At 43.5% G+C, this 18,308-nt stretch overlaps 1 protein-coding gene across 1 annotated transcript in view; it reads left to right on the top strand.

Moving 5' to 3' along the window:
- The window catches only part of ranbp2 (RAN binding protein 2), a 36,268-nt gene that overhangs the window by 2,165 nt on the left and 15,795 nt on the right, over positions 1-18,308 (top strand). The window contains 20 exon segments of the mRNA XM_034134320.1: positions 664-816; positions 1,072-1,302; positions 1,425-1,567; positions 2,491-2,686; positions 3,107-3,247; positions 3,476-3,635; positions 4,234-4,415; positions 5,781-5,980; positions 6,894-7,017; positions 8,342-8,503; positions 8,760-8,897; positions 9,148-9,279; positions 9,359-9,595; positions 9,748-9,831; positions 10,184-10,325; positions 10,444-10,538; positions 10,623-15,246; positions 16,677-16,853; positions 17,676-17,762; positions 17,942-18,117. Coding sequence (XP_033990211.1) covers positions 664-816; positions 1,072-1,302; positions 1,425-1,567; positions 2,491-2,686; positions 3,107-3,247; positions 3,476-3,635; positions 4,234-4,415; positions 5,781-5,980; positions 6,894-7,017; positions 8,342-8,503; positions 8,760-8,897; positions 9,148-9,279; positions 9,359-9,595; positions 9,748-9,831; positions 10,184-10,325; positions 10,444-10,538; positions 10,623-15,246; positions 16,677-16,853; positions 17,676-17,762; positions 17,942-18,117 — 7,584 coding nt within the window.

Genomic DNA, 18,308 nt, shown 5'->3' with positions numbered 1-18,308 from the left:
CAGGATGTGACTCTTCCTTATTTCTAGTCATTCAGTTTCCTTTTATTTTCAATGTCAGACTCCCAATTAGGTGTCAGCATAAATGTGTACCTGTCTATCAGGTTAGCCTAAACACTTCTCACTTATGCCAGTCACATCCCATTGAAAAGGGCTAAATAAATGCAATAACAGCTATGCACTAAAAACAATATCACTTAGTTAATAAAGACTAATGTACACACACATAATTAGTTCTTGCTGTTATGACTTTGAGTTTCAGTATACGGGCTAAAACATAATAAAGGCATACATACCTATGGTCATTGACATCCATCTAGCTCTAGTCTAAAGAAATGTAGCTCTGTTGTACATAGAAAATAATCAGACATGTATTTATCACAGTGTGAGGAGGAGGTGTCAAGTTTCTGTTATCACAAAGTAAAAAGGCAACATCTGGCAGAGCATGCGATGGACATGAGAGGATTCCTTAAATAAACTGATCTCCACTACTGATAAATTGACATTGAATTCATTAGACGTACAATTTAAATAATTGTTTCCCACTTATTTTTAATGTTATAGATGTTGTTTTTGGAAGGGCATTGCCGTTTAATTAGATAACCTGACTGAATGCTTTTGTATAAACTGACACTAGTATGTCTGCACTTCTATGTGTGCTTGCAGCGGTCTGTGGACTTAAATCCAGGCCAGAGGGACCTGGTGCTGAAGGTGGCCGAGTTGCTGGTCAGTAAGCAGGAATGTGACAGCAGAGCAGAGTTTTGGGTGGAGAAAGCCGCCAAGCTCCTGCCAGGAAATCCTGCAGTCTTCAACCTGAAGGTGAATCTCCATTCTTCTGAGTCTCCAGTTATCCCTCCTTTAATCACTGCATCAGTAAACTGCCATCTGAGGCCACTCTTTTAACTTGTTTTGAACTCAAAGCACTCACTCTAACCCCTCCCACTTTATTTCAATTATATTTTCTAAATGTTCCTGAACAGGATTTTCCTTTGTCAGCATATATTTGCATATTATTTAAAGTAAGAGAGGCTGCCACACTGACTGTCTTTGGTCTATCTATGCCGCTCTGTACAGGAGCGTTTATTGAGTCGCCAGGGCCAGCCGGGATGGAACCGGTTGTTCGACCTCCTTCAGGCAGAGCTGGCAGCGCGGCCAGCTGACGCTCACGTTAACGTGAAGCTGGTGCAGCTGTTCTGTCAGGACGGACGGCTGGATGAAGCCGTTAAGCATTGCCTGTCTGCTGAGAAAAAGGGCATGCTGAGCAACAGCCTGGACTGGTACACAGTGGTTGTGCGCACACTGCAGGTCAGCAAGAAATGGCAGTAGTAGAAGTTTACATTTTAAAAGCTTCTATGGTGTTCTGTATTTCATATCTTTAAGTCTAACTTCCTAATAACACAAAAAACAAATGTACGGCCTTGTTGCAGGAGTATCTAGCTCAGCCCAGCGTCACTAGCAATGACAAGATGTGTCGGCTGCTGCAGAGAGAGCTGCTGTTGGCCCACTGCGGCCTGCTGAGAATCACACTGTCTCAGAGCAGCATGCAGCCCAGCCTCGATGCACTCACAGGGTAGGTCAATTCCCCCCAACACACTTTATTTATGCTGTATTTATACATCCTAACTTCTTGATCACAATCGTGTTTAAAGTCAAAATCTCTACACTTACAAAAGACGAATAGAAAAATCAGGCATTTTGAATGTTAAATCAACTTTAACGGCATTAACACGTTAATACGTTTGACTTGGTGGTTGTCTTGTGTCTTCTAGAGTGTGTATTAAAAGACAAGTAAATTAGTTTAGGTCAAAAGGCAGGTTTTGGTGAGCCTTTGGGTTCAAATCAGGTGTCTTCAACAAACCATACCGTTTTAATTACTATACCATGGTGGTTTACGTGACCACGTCACCTTTATTTGTTTCAGTGTATTACCAGGGTCTCCGCGGAGTCTTAAAAAGTATTAAAAGTTGATAAATCAATTTAGCGAAAATGAAGGCTATTAAAAAGTATTAAACTGCATTTTCCAAGGTATTACATTTTGTAGCTTGTTTTCAATAAGTATATAAATTGTCCCAAGAGGTTGTATTCTAAAGTGTGCCTGAATGTAATCATTGCGTAGGTGTGTAGTGTGATTCTGTGTAGTTTATTTATGGCATCCCGTTGGGTTTGACGTCATCTGAACAGGACATCGCACGCTCACTGCTTGATAGCGCGCAAAGCTCCGTTTACGCCGGTTGTTAAACAACATCGTTATGGGGAAATGCAAGTTTGCGTCCAAATGGTTGGAAGATAAGGAGGAAGGACAATCAATACTGTATAATGTGAGGTAAAGTGTGTCGCCAATGTAACCAGCGATGAGGTCTTAAAATGTATGGAAAGGGTCTTAAAAGGTATTAAATTTGACTTCTGGATTCCTGCATATACCCTGATTACACTAAAGCCACTACATGGCTGCAAGAACTGCTGTATGTTAAAGTGTGTTTGTGTGTGTTTTAGTTTTGACCAAGTTATGCAGACGCTGAGCAGCATCGCTGGCCAGCAAGCAGACGATCTTTGCGAGGTGTTTGTGGAGATGCGAGGTCACCTCTACCTGCATGCTGGCACCCTGCTGCTGAAGCTGGCTCAGGATCACCAACAGACCTGGAGGGCCATCATTGACCTGGTTGCACTCTGCTACCTGCTGGCACACCAGGTACAGACACAAAAAGGGCTAGCCTTATACCACAGTCATTAACAAATGTTATATTTTTGTTCAGGCTGATTCCTTTTAAGATGTCCAAAAATAATTATAAAAAAATCCTACACATGCTGTTTTTGTTTTTTACTTCGCTTTTATAGAAATGTAATCGTCTGTTTAAAGATGATAATGTTGTATGTTTCCTTAGCTTTTAACTTCTTTTTTTTTAAACAAAAGCAACAGCTTGAAGCAGTGTTCAAGTGTTGATAAAGTGGGAAATTGTTCCCTATTTATATTAAGGGGGAAAAAAGCCTAAATATGGATCTTACAAGCTAAATGCTCTAATTCCCTTTTAGATGAATTTGAGTGATTTTATTTCTGCAGCCAAGACAAGAAACATTTGAATACAGTTGTTGTTTTTTGTCCTTCCACCAGGTCCCCAGACCAAAGCCTAAAGTCTCCAAAGGAGACCAGTCGGCCCCTCAGCTCCTGGAGCTGCTGGCCAACGACCGACAGAGTCAGGCCGGACACATGTTGCTCAATCTGAGCACAGATTCATCCACTTTGATCAGAGAGGTCTGTTTGTGTGTGCGGATACACTTTAGCTAAATGTTGTAGCCTGTGTATGCTTGAATGAAAAGTACATGACTGAGTCTGCATGTGCAAACGTGTGAAACTAAGATACGGTGCATGCTTCCCTGTAACAACTATGTAAGGTCCTGCATCAGACATGGAAATCACTGATACGCTGAACGTGTATGTTTATGAATGAATTGTACCTGATTTGATGATTTGTCTGCATAGGTGGTGGAGGCGTTTGGGAATCCTAAAGGTCTGGACTCTCTGTTTGAACTCCTGTTTGGACCACAGGCCTCCACCTCATCTTCCTTTATCGCCAACGATGACATTCGTTCCATCAACACCATGGCTCCAGAGCTATCTCAACTCGCCAAATGTGATGCTGGTACGAAACCATCATCATCATAATTATTATCCGCCTGAGCACTAAAGTAGCCACATGATCTCTTCAGGGGTTTTTAAGGTCCACATTTATTGTTAAATCTTGCAGATATTTTAGCATTTAGATGTTTTCATCGAGTCCGTATGTATCAGAAGTTGTATCATTGGCAAATAAATGTGTAATTACAAGGACTGCACGATTTACTAAAATGTACTAATTGTGATGATTTTGACAAGTATTGAAATTGCAATATCATTTACAGTATTCAAAGAAATTATTGACACTGCATTATTATTCCCATTTTCCTTGAAAAACGTAAAAATAATCATTGTGCGGTATTTTAGGTGGATCTGTACTGAATAAAGACACTAGATATTAGGATATCAATAAAAGGGCAATTAATTGTGCAGCCCTAGTAATAACACAATCTTTATCTTTAAAAAGATAAAGATAAAATGGTGTCCTTTGGGCAAATAACAATAAATAATTCGCAATCAATTCGAACCTTCCTAACCATTTATTTGCCATTTAGTTAAAGCTCACGTATAGAAAAGCTTTCTTAAAAGGCACTGTAATAACCTTGATGTCCTCCCCTCTGCAGGCTCCATCCTGCTGCATGCTGGAGACTTGCAACATCTGGGCTGGCTGGGGCTCCAGTGGACCCTCCTGGCCCAGAGGCCGGCCCTGCGGGACTGGCTCCAGCAGCTCTTTCCCAGGCTCACTCTGGACACCTCCAAACTGGACACCAACGCACCAGAATCCATCTGCCTGCTCGACCTGGAGGTAGGTGGACACATGTGGGACAGAGTTTCACAAGATGAAGCTTTCTAGGGGAAGGTTACAGATTTACAGTTTTCACTCATCTCCCATACTCTCCGCATCCCAAGAGTGTTACAAATGTTTGAAAAAGATTAAATTATGCAAGGTGTGGAAGGTGTGAAATAACAGGAACATTTATTTATACCATTCTATACAAGAAATGGTACATAGAATTTGTCATTCTCATTCATCCTGCTTTTAGCCATAAATGTCACATTTTCCTACAACTCGCATAGAACATTTTCAATAAGTCATTTTCAGATATCAGCAGCTGAGCAAAAGGTTTTTTAAGATATCAAACAATGCATTTTCGGAAATGACAGAACTTAATAATCTATAATGTTGTGTACTTGTATGATTGATGCACTTTTGCCTGTTCTCGTGAACCTGCAATCTGTTTATTAATTTAAACTGCTGAACTTTCTTAGCTGTGTGAGTTCTGTCACTTGTGAGTGGGTATGTGTAATGTTTTATACTGAGGACAAGTTAGAAAATGTTCTCTTTTCTTTCTTCCTCAATTTCTCTAACGTATTATAATGTTTTGTTATGTGATGTTTCCTGTGTGTTTTGTTAACTTACAAATAATTAATTGATTATATAAAGCAGTGTTTCCGCCAGACCAGGGCTGAGAGGGCGTCCACCCCGAGAGCGGGGGGGGTGCTTGAATTTTGACTTGAGCCGTCCCTTATAGATACTGTCTTTTTACGTTAGTGAGCCGGATCATTTGGCTCGGCTCTCTTAAAGCGCCGGCTGTTTCGGCTCCCACACGGCTCTTCATGTTACCACAGTTTACCACGGAGCCTCAGTTTCGCCGCTGCGAGGCTCTGGAGCTCGCAGCTCACGCGCGTGCTCCACTAGCACCGCTCATCGTGTCCAAATCGCGCACGTTCCATGTTGTCCTGTAGCAGGCACCGCCGATGTCGGGGAAACGATCTTCAATACTCCGAAAAGACTCCTTTGCCCCTCCAACAGAGGGATGTCCTTGTCCTTTTTCCTTTTCGTTATTTCAAGCGATAAAAACTCGATCTTCTCTCGAATTATTAATATTTTTGGAAGCCCTCGGCTCGAGTTCAGGGCGTCCCAAGCTGAATAAGGGCGTCAAATGACGGCAAGACGCCCCCCTGGCGGAAACACTGATATAAAGTATAGCTTTATATGATAATGTTACATAAATGGAGCCTACATTAAATGTGTGAACGACTGTGCCGAGCAGTACTTTGTGATAAAATAGCACTTTAACTTGTCAGTTCTTGTGGTCAGTGTGCAATTGCACAAATCTCTATCAAAATGTTAAATCCTCTTGTCTCTTGTCTGCTTTACTCCACCCAGGTGTTTTTATACGGTGTGGTGTTCTGTAGCCACTGTCAGCTCCAGGAAACTGCAAAGATCAACAGCGGAGGGAACCAGCAGCAACAACAGCAGCTGTACGAGCCTCGCTGCCTCCCCCTTCCTCTCCTCCGCCTCCTGACCACCGACAGACAAAGGGTGTGGTGGGACGCCATCTACAGCCTCATTCACAAACAAGCAGCGTGAGTAAAAGTGGGCCTACAAATATGCAGTATGTTTACCAAAATATCAGCTTTTAAGTGGCATACAACAACCAGTTACAGGGTCTCATATCATCATTATTATGACCATTAAATAGTGAGTATGCAAATAAGTTGTGCTAGGGAAACATGGATGGAGCTTTTGGTTTTAAGTTTATAAATGTAAGCATTAAACGTGAATTGTCTTCGCTTAAAGGTGGGGTAGGTCATTTTGGAGTAACCAGCTCGAGTGCGCTAGAATTTGAAAATACACAGCCGGAAGAAATCTGCTACTTCCTTATAGAGCCCCTCCTCCAACACACACGAACGCGCACATGACCAATGAGGGCACGAGATAAGTTTGTGCACAGATGGAAGGCTGACAGGCAGGTAGGCCATCCAGTTATTTTAGCCGGGCCGGCTAAAATGATTGGTCGTGCTTTTTACAGTACTACGGCTTCCACAGATGACATTTTTTTATGGATTTTTTGTCAAAGCACTTAAAATATTCATTGCTATCGGGATGTTAAGAGCATTCCATGGAATATAACAAAAAGTGTATCTCGAGCCGGTTTCTCAAACTTACCTACCCCACCTTTAATTCCCTTAATCAAAGTTATTAATGGATCCACATATTTTGGCTTTCAACAGTTTGAACTTATGAAAAACATTTAAAGCAAGAACAGTGTTCAAACTGGTTGACATCAGGATTATCAACATTGAACCTCTTTGCGACAATTTCAATGATAAGGCAAAACATGACATTTTCACTATAGCACTTGGCTACCTGCTTCACCTACTCTTTGTCCCCACTTCATCCCAAAGTCAAAGAAACACGTTCAAACAGAGCAATTGTTTATTTTTGTGTTCATATTTGTATCTGTTTAGTATTCAGTGCTTTAATGTCTCCTTGTAGTCCTGGCATGTCGGCTAAACTGCGGATGATTGTGCAGCACGGACTGAGCACTCTGAGGGCCGGAGAGAAAAATGGGCTCCAACCAGCGCTGGCCATCCACTGGGCACAGTGTCTCGGCCAGACGGTAAATACACATTGATTCTAGAAATGTAGTGTGAACCAGCTAAAAACAAAGGATGTGTCTTCAATATTTGAGTTCAGAATCTTAGGTGGGGTTGCAGGAGATTTTACATATCTGACATTTTTGCTTGACTCATTCTACAGTATACCAAACTCTACTTTCAAACTGCGGTTAGCGTTTTCTTTGTGTGTGTGTTTTTTTACCATTGTGTTTACAGCACAACGCTTGTGGAATCTGATCTTGTCAAATAGGATTTAGGAAAATTCAATGTGTTTCAAATATTTGTATTGAGAAGAAGCATACAAGTGTAAGCAATAGTACAGACTTCTTTGGGGTGGAAATCATGCTTCCCTTTTTCAACATACAGACAAACAGAACAGCCAACAAGAAATAATAAAGAAAACACATAGCATCACAGGAATACCATACTTAACGACATACATAGTCATAGTGGGAAAAACATACTAAATAGTATATATAATACAAATAAATAAATACACTTAAAGGGTGCAAATGAGCCCAGACTACCCCCCCACCCTTCCCTCCCCAAGCAGTGCCACCCAAGCCATTACAAAAACGATTGTTTGTGCAGTGCATCTCTGCCGACCGTCCCCCTTATAAATGAAACCATTGGACCCCACATCCTTTCAAATTCCCCCAGTCTATCTTTTAGGATATATCAAATTATTTCCGAATGCAGAGTAGAAAAATTCATGTGTAATCCCCCAAAAAATACAGGTCTGATTTTGTAATACAAGTCTCATATCAGAATTCATGCAACTATAATGTCATTGACACTTATCAGGGTTCTGCACTGGGGATAATCACTCACAAATTCCCTGGCTTCCTTCCACTGCACATACACTTGTACCTAAACCCTTACCACTGACTTCAGTGGCCTCAATGTTTGCATCCGTACGACAGCGTGTGACGTCTTTTATTATTTTGCTGCATGAACATTATTATGGTTAAATGTCTTTAGTTGAAACATTACTGAGATAGTGTGCTTGAATACGCTACAGATCAGCAGTGGGGGCCAGTTGTGCACACACACAGACATGCAGCAGAGCACTTTGACAGCTCAGCACTTTTCCAGAAAAACTGCACAGTCACACATGCCTCTCCACCTGCTCCTTTCTGTCACTGCCCCTACAACTGTTAATGTGATCCTGGTCCAAACAGCCACATGCGCTGATTCTCTGACTGTATGGAATTTTTTTAACAACCAAAGAACTGACTTGTGTCCTTAATGCATGAAGTGTTTGTCTATGCTGCTTTAGTGAATGTGGCAGGCTCACCTTCTCTCCTTCTGTGTTTAATAACCCAGGGTGACGGAGTGAACTCATACTACGACCAGAAGGAGTACATCGGCCGAAGTGTTCACTACTGGAAAGTTGTACGTCCGCTGTTGGAAAAGATCAAAAACAGACGCAGTATACCAGAACCACTTGAGCCCCTCTTCAAGCACTTTTCCTCCAAAGATATTCAGGTTAACACAATATTCTTTTATCATTTGAAATGTTGTGTCCTCTCAAATCCTGAGGCAGTGTTGTCTTGAGCCTAAAGTTATGGCTTTTGGTCCTGCCATTTCTTACCTCTCATGCCCTGTTTTATGATAGCCTTTTATCTTTAGCGCCTTCATGAGTCCCTGCTATTATATATGATATCATTTATAAGTTAATGTTTGTAAAGTACCAGGTTGGCTTTCACATGTTTTCCTGTGCATGTCCATGTTCCTTTTGCAGATTTCTTCTGTGAAGGGATACGAAGAGGAAGCCAAGGTTGCATTTGCGGCTCTTCTGGACATTGAAGGCAAAACGGAGGAGGCCATTGCTACCTTGGAAACCATCAACAACATGTCATCCATCTGGCAGTTAGCACAGGTAATAATATGCTTCTATACATAACCAGGATACATTCCTCTTTCCCCGTCTGGGTGAAACAAGGGCTGTCTATGTTCAGTCATTGTTTTTCCATCAATCCAAAATGATTGTTTTTATACAAATGAACCGGCTTTATCCCTACTCTAATTATTGGCAGTCTAGCCAATATGTGATATCAAATTGGTCATAAATAATATGGACACTTCTAACTGCTATTTGTTTCCTCCAATGTGCTGTCTTTCTTTGGCAGATCTACCAGCGGCTTTCAGAAGAGGCCAGCAACGGGGTTGAAGAGACCCAGGACAGATGCATCACTTTCCTGAGGAAGTTTAGGACCTACCTGTCCAAGATCTACAACGCTAACGCAGATGACATTGAGAGGGTGAGTCTCATTTTTAAATTTTTGATGTGTTTAATGTGAACAACTCTTCAGCTGTGTAACCATTTCATACATGTCACAGCTGCCTGTCTCCATGGAGGAAGTTGTGGACCTCCTGAATGATGTGAACCAGCAGCTGGGTGAGAGTGCGGATGGTATGGATGAAGAGGAGGAGGAGGAGGAGGAGGAGGCAAGACGAAGAGGACCAGTCCATTCCAGCCCAGCTCACCCCCCAGAAACCTCGCCCACTATATCACACATTAAGTTTACCACTCCCTCACCGAACAAAAACCTCATCTCTCCTTCAAAAAGACACCTGGTAAGTTCAGGTTATTGGTTCTCATTCAGAAGACAATCCTAGAAAAGACTTTATCTATTTTTATATATTAAATGTCTCCTTGTTTTAATCATGGAGACAATTCAAATTACAAGTGAGTTTCTTTTCATAATTTCTTCCCCCTTTTAATTCAGATTTCCCCCAAGACACAACCTCATTGGGTGGAGGACCAGAAAAGTCTCCTCCAAATGCTGTGTCAGCAAGTTGAAGCCCTCACGGTTAGGATAAGATATTACACTTCTTAAGTTATTCCCCTTGGTATGGTTTGGCTGTTGTTGTACTACTGAATGTATCATAGCTTAATGTAAATGATGCCGCTGATAAGAAGTATGATAAAGTGTATTAAGAAAACGGGATAAGATTTGAATATCTTATGAAGGTCTCTAAAATACAAGGTTTTGAGTGAAGACCTACAGTTAAAGTTATCAAAAATTACAGGAACTACTTGATCGTTTTTAATGAATATAAAGTACTTGGTGTGTGATGCTTATATTCTTATTTTAGTGTGAGTTTATTTTTCTGTAAAGAAGTTCAATTGGGTCACTTCTCATTAAGCCCCTTGTTTTGTAGAATGAGGTTCATGATCTGAGACACAACTCGTCAGGGAACGCAGACTCCCCTCATCACAAAATGTATGGTGAGAGTTATGGGGCCGAGGGCCTGCAGGAGCCCTTCACCCCAGTCCAGTCCTACCACGGGGCCCCCCTAACAGGTCAGCACACTGCAACAATAAAAGAATGTCTACAATCCATGTATTTGTTTTTTTAAAGTACTGTTCAGAAATAATGTACACAATTAACAAGATATTTTTGTATTTCTATCTTTTTAAGTTTCCACCACAACCCCCTCAGTGTACTACAACCAGTCTCCAGCTTCTAACTCTCAGTATCTCCTGCGCCCAGCAGCAAATGTAACCCCCACTAAGGTCATTATCACTGTTTAACTCTAGTCCACAGTAATACAGTTGTTTAGAGTATAAGGATGACAATATTTGTTATTGTCTTTACAGAGCCCAATGTATGGTATGAACCGTATGCCACCTCAGCAGCATATGTATGCCTACCAGCAGCCTACTCATACTCCTCCACTCCAGACAGCCCCAGCCTGCATTTACCCTCCTCAAGAACCAGTCTTTGGTGCCCCTCTTCGCTTCGAATCACCAGCCACAAGCCTTCTTTCCCCATATAGTGAAGAATATTATGGGCAGAGTGTACCCCAGCCAACTACTAACCCTCCCCTTCCTGAACCTGGCTACTTCACCAAGCCAACTGTAGTACCTGTGCAGCCACCGAAGAGCATTGACGGGAAGCCTATGGACTTTGGGAAGCTGTCCTTCAGCCAGCAGGCCCCCGCTGAAGTCCCCAGAGTGCCTAGTTTTGGAGCAGCAGGTGCAATTCCCCCGTCAGGGTCCCCATCTGGTTTTAAATTCAACTCCAACTTCAAATCAAATGATGGAGACTTCACTTTCCCAGGTTCCCAGGCCAAGCACAGTGAAAGCCTGCTTGGTCTTCTTACATCAGAAATTCCCACCAAAACGGACACTGCCCCAGATACCCTTCCAGGCCAGGAGCAGCCCCCCAACCAAACAAGCCTCTTCACCTTCGGCAACAAAACTGTTGCCGGCTTCTCCTTTACTGATCCTGCACAAAGCACAGCCACTGGGAGTCTTTTTGCAAAGACGGAGCAGCCATTCAAAATTGGTGACGTTACCAAGCCAGTATTTGGGGTTGCCGTGCCGGCAGCAGAAGAGGAAAGAGCAGCAGAGAGTGACAATGACGGCACTCGCGTTGAGGAGGATGAGGATGGTCCTCACTTTGAACCCATTGTACCCCTGCCTGATAAAGTGGATGTGAAGACGGGTGAGGAAGAGGAGGAGGAAATGTTTTGCAATAGAGCAAAGCTGTTTAGATTTGACACAGACACAAAAGAGTGGAAGGAGCGGGGCATCGGTAATGTTAAAATCCTAAAGCACAGCTCTAAAGGAAAGGTCCGCCTCCTTATGAGAAGGGAACAGGTCCTGAAGATCTGTGCAAACCACTACATCAATGCTGATATGCTACTCAAACCAAATGCCGGCTCAGACAAATCCTGGGTGTGGAATGCCATCGATTATGCAGACGAAGAGCCTAAGACCGAACAGCTGGCCATCCGCTTTAAAACCACAGAAGAGGCATCCCTTTTCAAAGCCAAGTTTGAGGAAGCCCGGCAAGTTGTGCTCAATTCGGCAGACAAACATGATCAACAGGAGAAGAAAGAGGAAAGGGTAAATGTTTCGTCATCACTGGCAGCCCAATTTTCTATTAAAGACGGGGAATGGGAGTGCAATGTTTGCTATGTTAGAAATAAAACCACTGATATGCGATGTGCCGCTTGTCAAAGTGCTAATCCCAATTCTTCATCCAAGCCAGACATTCAAGCTGCTGGTGAAACCAAAGCCAGTCCCTTTAGCTTCAAATTTGGGACTGATTCATCAAAATCCAGTAGTTCTGGCTCTACATTTACTGGGTTTGGTGCTTTTGGAGCGTCTGTCCCCTCCTCATTTACCTTTGGCACCAGCACCTCAAAACCTGCTGACACAGTAACTAATTCTTTTGGTGCTGGCTTTGGTGCTCAGTTTGGGGCTCAGTTTGGCAAGAAGCCCGGTCAGTGGGACTGTGATGTATGCGCAGTGAGAAACGAGGCCTCTGCAGACAGTTGCGTATCTTGTACAGCCCCTGAACCTAAAACAACTGCAACAGCACCAGCTGCAGATGCTGTTGAATCTGGGTTTGGTGCGATTTTTGGCAAAAAGGCCGGTCAGTGGGAATGCAATGTTTGCGAAGTAACAAATGAGGCCTCCGCAGACAGTTGTGTTTCTTGTACGAGTCTTCAACTGACAACTACTGCTACAGCACAAACGGCACCACCTGCAGATGCCCCCTCTGTATCTGCATTTGCCTCTGGGTTTGGAGCCAAGTTTAGCAAGAAGGTCGGTCAGTGGGACTGCAATGTTTGCGAAGTAAGAAATGACGCCACTGCCGACAAGTGTGTGGCCTGTAGTACCCCAAACCCTGCTGCTAAATTAACAGAGGGGGCTCGAGTAGCCCCCAATCCGCCAGCAGTGTCAGGATTTGGGGCAGATGCGACAAAAAAGGATGAGCAGTGGGACTGTGATTCCTGCCTGGTCAGAAATGATGCATCGGCTGCTGAATGCATTGCCTGCAATGCTCCACGTGCCACTTCCTCTCTAAAAGCCATGTTTGACAAGAAGGACGGGGAATGGGATTGTGACATTTGTCTGGTGAGAAACCATGCCTCTGCTAATAAATGTTTGGCATGTCAAACACCGAATCCCAATGCTAAAAGCACAAGCAGCGCCGCTCCCTCTGCCTCCACGTTTAGCTTTTCGTTTGGAACTAAGAGTTCATCAAGCCAGCCTGCTGGAACTGGATTTACAATGCCTTTTGAAACTGGCAGCACTTTTCAGTTTGGACAAAACAAAGAGAAAAGCTCAGCTGCCTCTTTTAAGTTTGAAGTTCCTCAGGCTGCACCTAGTAGCACTAGTGATTCAGGCTTTTCCTTCACAATGCCAGTTCCAGCCGGTGGGTTCAAGTTTGGCATTCAGGACTCTACAGCAGAAACTCCCTCCACTGATAATCAAACACCTCAATCAGGGTCAGCCTCCAGTTTTCTGAAAAGTATAGCTGAAAAGCACAAGGAACAAGAACATGTGTCTTCAACCTCAGTGGGCCAAACAGAGCAAGGTCAAAATCCATTAATTTCTGGAAATACCAATACGTCCAGTTTTGCGGACTTGGCCAGCTCCACTGAAGGGGACTTCCGCTTTGGTCAGGCGGACCCAGACTTCCATGGTTTCACCAGGGCTGGTGAGCAGCTGTTCTCCACCCCCACCAAGACAGGCGCAAATAATGAGCTAGATGACGAAGGCATGTATAAAACAGAAGAAAATGACGACATCCAGTTTGAACCAGTGGTCCAGATGCCTGATACGGTGGACGTGGTAACGGGGGAGGAAGATGAACAGGTTCTTTATTCTCAGCGTCTCAAACTGTTCAGATTTGACTCTGACTCCAGTCAGTGGAAGGAGCGTGGCGTAGGGGTCCTTAAATTCTTGAAAAACAGCACTAATGGCAGGCTAAGGGTGCTGATGAGAAGAGAACAAGTTCTCAAGGTGTGTGCCAACCACTGGATCAACACCACCATGAATCTGAAGCCCCTGGCAGGCTCAGACAAAGCATGGATGTGGTTGGCCAGTGACTTCTCCGAAGGAGATGCTAAACTTGAACAGTTGGCTGCTAAGTTTAAAACCCCAGAGCTTGCATTGGAGTTCAAGGAGAAGTTTGAAGAGTGTCAGAGACTTCTCTTGGACATTCCTTTACAAACCCCCCACAAGCTCGTCGACACAGGCAGAACAGCCCGCCTCATTCAGAAAGCAGAGGAAATGAAATCCGGTCTGAAAGACCTGAAGTTCTTTTTGACAGACGGGAAAACAAAGATCAAAGACGAGGACAGCCAGGGAGACGTCACAACATCCAGCAATGTCTCAAACCTTGCAATTAAGCCTCACGGTGAAACCACCGGCCCCACCTTAGAGTGGGATAACTACGACCTAAGAGAGGAGGCTTTAGAGGATACTGCCGACTCATCAGTCTATGCCTCTCCTCTTGCCAGCAGCCCCCCGAGGAAAAACCTTTTCTGCTTTGGAGAGTCAACCAGTGGCTTCAGCTTCAGCTTCCAACCTGGCATCAGCCCCTCCAAGTCTCCTGCTAAGCTTAACCTGAGCAGAGCCTCAGTGGGTACTGATGACGAGCAGGACGTATCCCAGGACGAGGAGAGGGACGGCCAGTACTTTGAACCTGTGGTCCCCTTGCCTGATTTGGTGGACATTTCCACAGGGGAAGAAAATGAACAGGTGGTCTTCAGTCACAGGGCCAAACTGTATCGCTATGATAAGACACTGGGTCAGTGGAAGGAGAGGGGCATTGGAGACCTTAGGGTCTTGCAGAGTTATGACACCAAACGAGTGAGGTTGATAATGAGGAGAGACCAGGTACTTAAGATCTGCGCCAACCACCGGATCACATCCACCATGAAGCTTGAACCCATGAAGGGCGCGGAGAAGGCCTGGGTCTGGAGTGCCATGGACTTTTCTGAAGCCGTAGAGGGAAGTATTGAACAGCTAGCTGTGAGATTCAAGCTGCAGGACACTGCAGACACATTCAAACGGGTATTTGATGAGGCCACGGTCGCCGAAGAAAAAGAGGAACTCATGACTCAAGTGACAGAGAGCGATTCCACGCCGCAAGACGGCGAACCTACTGCATCTGTCCAGAGTGCTACACCTTTGTGTGGGGAGGCAGCCATCGCTGTTCTGGAAGAGACCACAAAGGAACGTACCGAGCTCCCCCCCGAAAGTAAGCCAATCACAGCTGGGCCTCCAAGTCCAGTCAACCCTTCAAAGACAGTGGTGTCCCCCCCTAAGTTTGTCTTCGGCACTCAAAGCCTTCAGAAGATTTTTGGTTTTCCTAAATTTCCCTCTGAGGCTGAGGAATCTGCATCCGGTTCGAAAGCCAAAGATGGATGTTCTGCAAAGGCTTCACCAGCAGAACCAGCCTTCAAGATCCCAGAGAAAGGTAAAAATACTTCATATATTTTTTTGAATGAGTATCACGACTGTTTTTGTTTATTTGCGTTATACTCCATGGTCTTGTTTCATCAGCATCTCATTTGCTCCACCATCTTTTCAGTTGACCCAGTCAAGACCTTTTTCAAAAATGTCTAAGATAGAGTTGCATTTGAATCCGTGATTTCCCATTTAATCTTCATGTAGTCACTATATAACACTGTTTCATTATGTTATTTCATTATTTCTATACATTTTGAGTATGTTGCAAACCCTTGAAATCAAACACAATTCATTCAACACACACTCAAACACATATACAGTAGATATCACATTTTTATTTTTAACACTTTTAGCCATGTTTTTTTATTATACCAGCCTCACAATTAGTTTTTCTTCGCCCAACTACCCATCATCCTTCAGGGCTGGATTTTAGGCTTTTCAAAGATAACCCAATGGCTTTTTGGACCAGCACATCAACTACCCAATTTGAACCCCCAGGTACTCTAACTACTGCGGTGTGTGTTAACACTTCTCAGCTGTCACCTGGCTGGCCCTTATCACTAGACAGAAATAACTTGGATGCACGGAGTGAAAAGAAACGGCTAACGTGGTGCATGTCCAGTGTGTGGATGTGCAGTTTTTAACACGCAACAGTTCTTGCCATAATAAAAAGTGTCTCACACAGGAGAGTTTAAATGTGCTAATTTATGTGCCATTTTATTTATATATATATATATATATATATATATATATATATATATATATATATATATATATATATATATATATATATATATATATATATATATATATATATATATATATATATATATATATATATATATATATATATATATACACCACATTCACAGATGTAACTAAAGATGCTAACATGACTATGATGGTAAAGGTTAATGACAAGTAAGCGTTTCCTTAATCAAGCTACAGTTTAGTGTAGCAACAGGAGACTCATCAGTAAACTGAACGTCTTCTGAAAGGTGAGCTGGGGAGATTCCTCAGAGAGTGTTTCCTCAGAAGGGAACGCACTATGCGAACGTCACAGGTGCCATTTTTAGAGAAGGATGTGTAGCGACAGCATGAAATGCAATTCCCTGTCTAGTCTGGCTTCTGCCGGCAATGCGCACCCCAGCAAAGGCTAATGACAGTAAAAACTCAGGTGTTTTTGCTATTTAATGTTTCATAATCACGTGTCCTACAGTAAGTCGGTCCAATGAAAAAAACACTGAGACTTGTCCCACACATTAGTAAATCAAATGCATGTTGTTCATTTTTGCATTTGTGCATGATTTATTTGTGGTGTGTGTGTGGAACTAACACCTGTGGCTATGAAAGGAATGAAGAAGCTCCTTTTATTATATGCACTTTGTTCCCAGGCTGACTAACATGTTCTGCTTCTTTTGTATCTGTCTGTCACAGGGCCCCCCCAGGAAGAAGGAGGTAGCGTTGGGTCGTACAAGGACTCGGAGGTGGAAGTTGTGTACGTCAGGGAACCAACTGCTGAACAGGCAGCTTTAGCCCAGGAACTCCTGCTGCCTCTCACCTTCTTCTGCTACCAGAATGAACCAGGCTACACCAGCGACGACCAAACTGATGGTAAAGATATTTAGATAGTCGTCAATTCAGGAGATTAGTCGACTAATCATTGCACGTATATGATATATTATAAATATATATATATATATTTTTTTTTTTTATCCCTCCGCACATTACACCCTCACCATGGAATGAAATCTTTCATTTATTGTTTTCTAAGGTCAGAAATTCTTCAACTAATAGACTAATGAAAGATTTGTCAGCAAAATTTTGTTTTTCTCCGACTAACGTTTAGTTGACAAATTGGCGGCAGCCCTAAACTAATTTTATTATCGTTGTAGCCTCATTTTGTGCATTTTTTTAAATAGTTTTCCGTCATTTCATTATCACCATGCACATTCTCTTAAAGGTCCCATGTCATGGCCATTTCTACTAATCATAATTCCATTGTTGAGGTATACTAAAATAGATTTATGTTGTGCAATTTTCCAAACTCACATTGGTTTCTCATACAGCATCTCTGTATAGTATGTGTATTCACTCTCTGTCCTACACGGCTTGTTGGAGCTCCTGCTCCCTATGAGCCCAGTGGCCGTCTGCAAGACAGCGAAACCCAGCCCGAAACCAGCCCGAGCACACACACACACCCGCAGCCTGGCTGGGAGTTTGTGTGTGTGTGCTCACACACCGACTCACAGCCTCGCCGCGTCCCGCCGTCTCAGGGAGGAGAAATCGGCGGAGCTGCAGCTGAGAAAAGATTGAGTGTCTGTGTGTGAGGAAGTCCGCCGATTGGTCCATTTGGACCAATCCACGGACTTAACGTAACGGCTCCACGGATTGGTCCATTTGGACCAATGCTTTGAATTTGTTTTGAATTTTCAGACGAGGACTTTGAGTCAGCAGTTAAAGCCTTGAATGGAAAGCTCTACCTGGATCCTCCTGAGAGAAAGGCCGCAGCATGTGGTGATGGTATGTCTGTCACACACTATTTTATCCAATTACTGGCCCCTCACTTTTGGCTTTTTTCAAGCACAATGTTGGTTCAATACATCTTTAGGGCTTTGTTTCATAAATAATGATGTTTCCAATACACTATTCACTACATGGCATGCTATACCTAGCCCTAAACCTGCGTGTCCTGTATGCAGAGTCAGACTGCCAGGTGGTGTGGGAGAAGAAGCCGACACCAGAAGAGGAGGAGAGGGCCAGGAGGTACCAGCTCCCCCCCAACTTCTTCTGCGGCCTGAGCACCACAGACAGTGACACGGACCTTGAGAAGCCTGAAGACTTCGATACAGAAGTCCGCAAGGCTCAACAAGACCTGGTAATGGACCTAACACTTATGGCGCATTTCCACCGCAGGCCTCGCTCGACTTAGTACGGTTTTGTTAGGCCTTGTTACCCCTAGATTCCACCGGGTCCGTCTGCGCCGCGTTGCGGTTTTGGTCCGGCCTCCTCCGGCGTCATACCCTACCAGGCGCGTTTCAGAAGCATTTCAGAAGGGGAGCGTCTTGC

Source organism: Trematomus bernacchii, unplaced genomic scaffold (genome assembly GCF_902827165.1).
Source record: "Trematomus bernacchii unplaced genomic scaffold, fTreBer1.1, whole genome shotgun sequence".
Lineage (NCBI taxonomy): Eukaryota > Metazoa > Chordata > Actinopteri > Perciformes > Nototheniidae > Trematomus > Trematomus bernacchii.
This window is presented reverse-complemented; position numbering and strand designations above follow the sequence as displayed.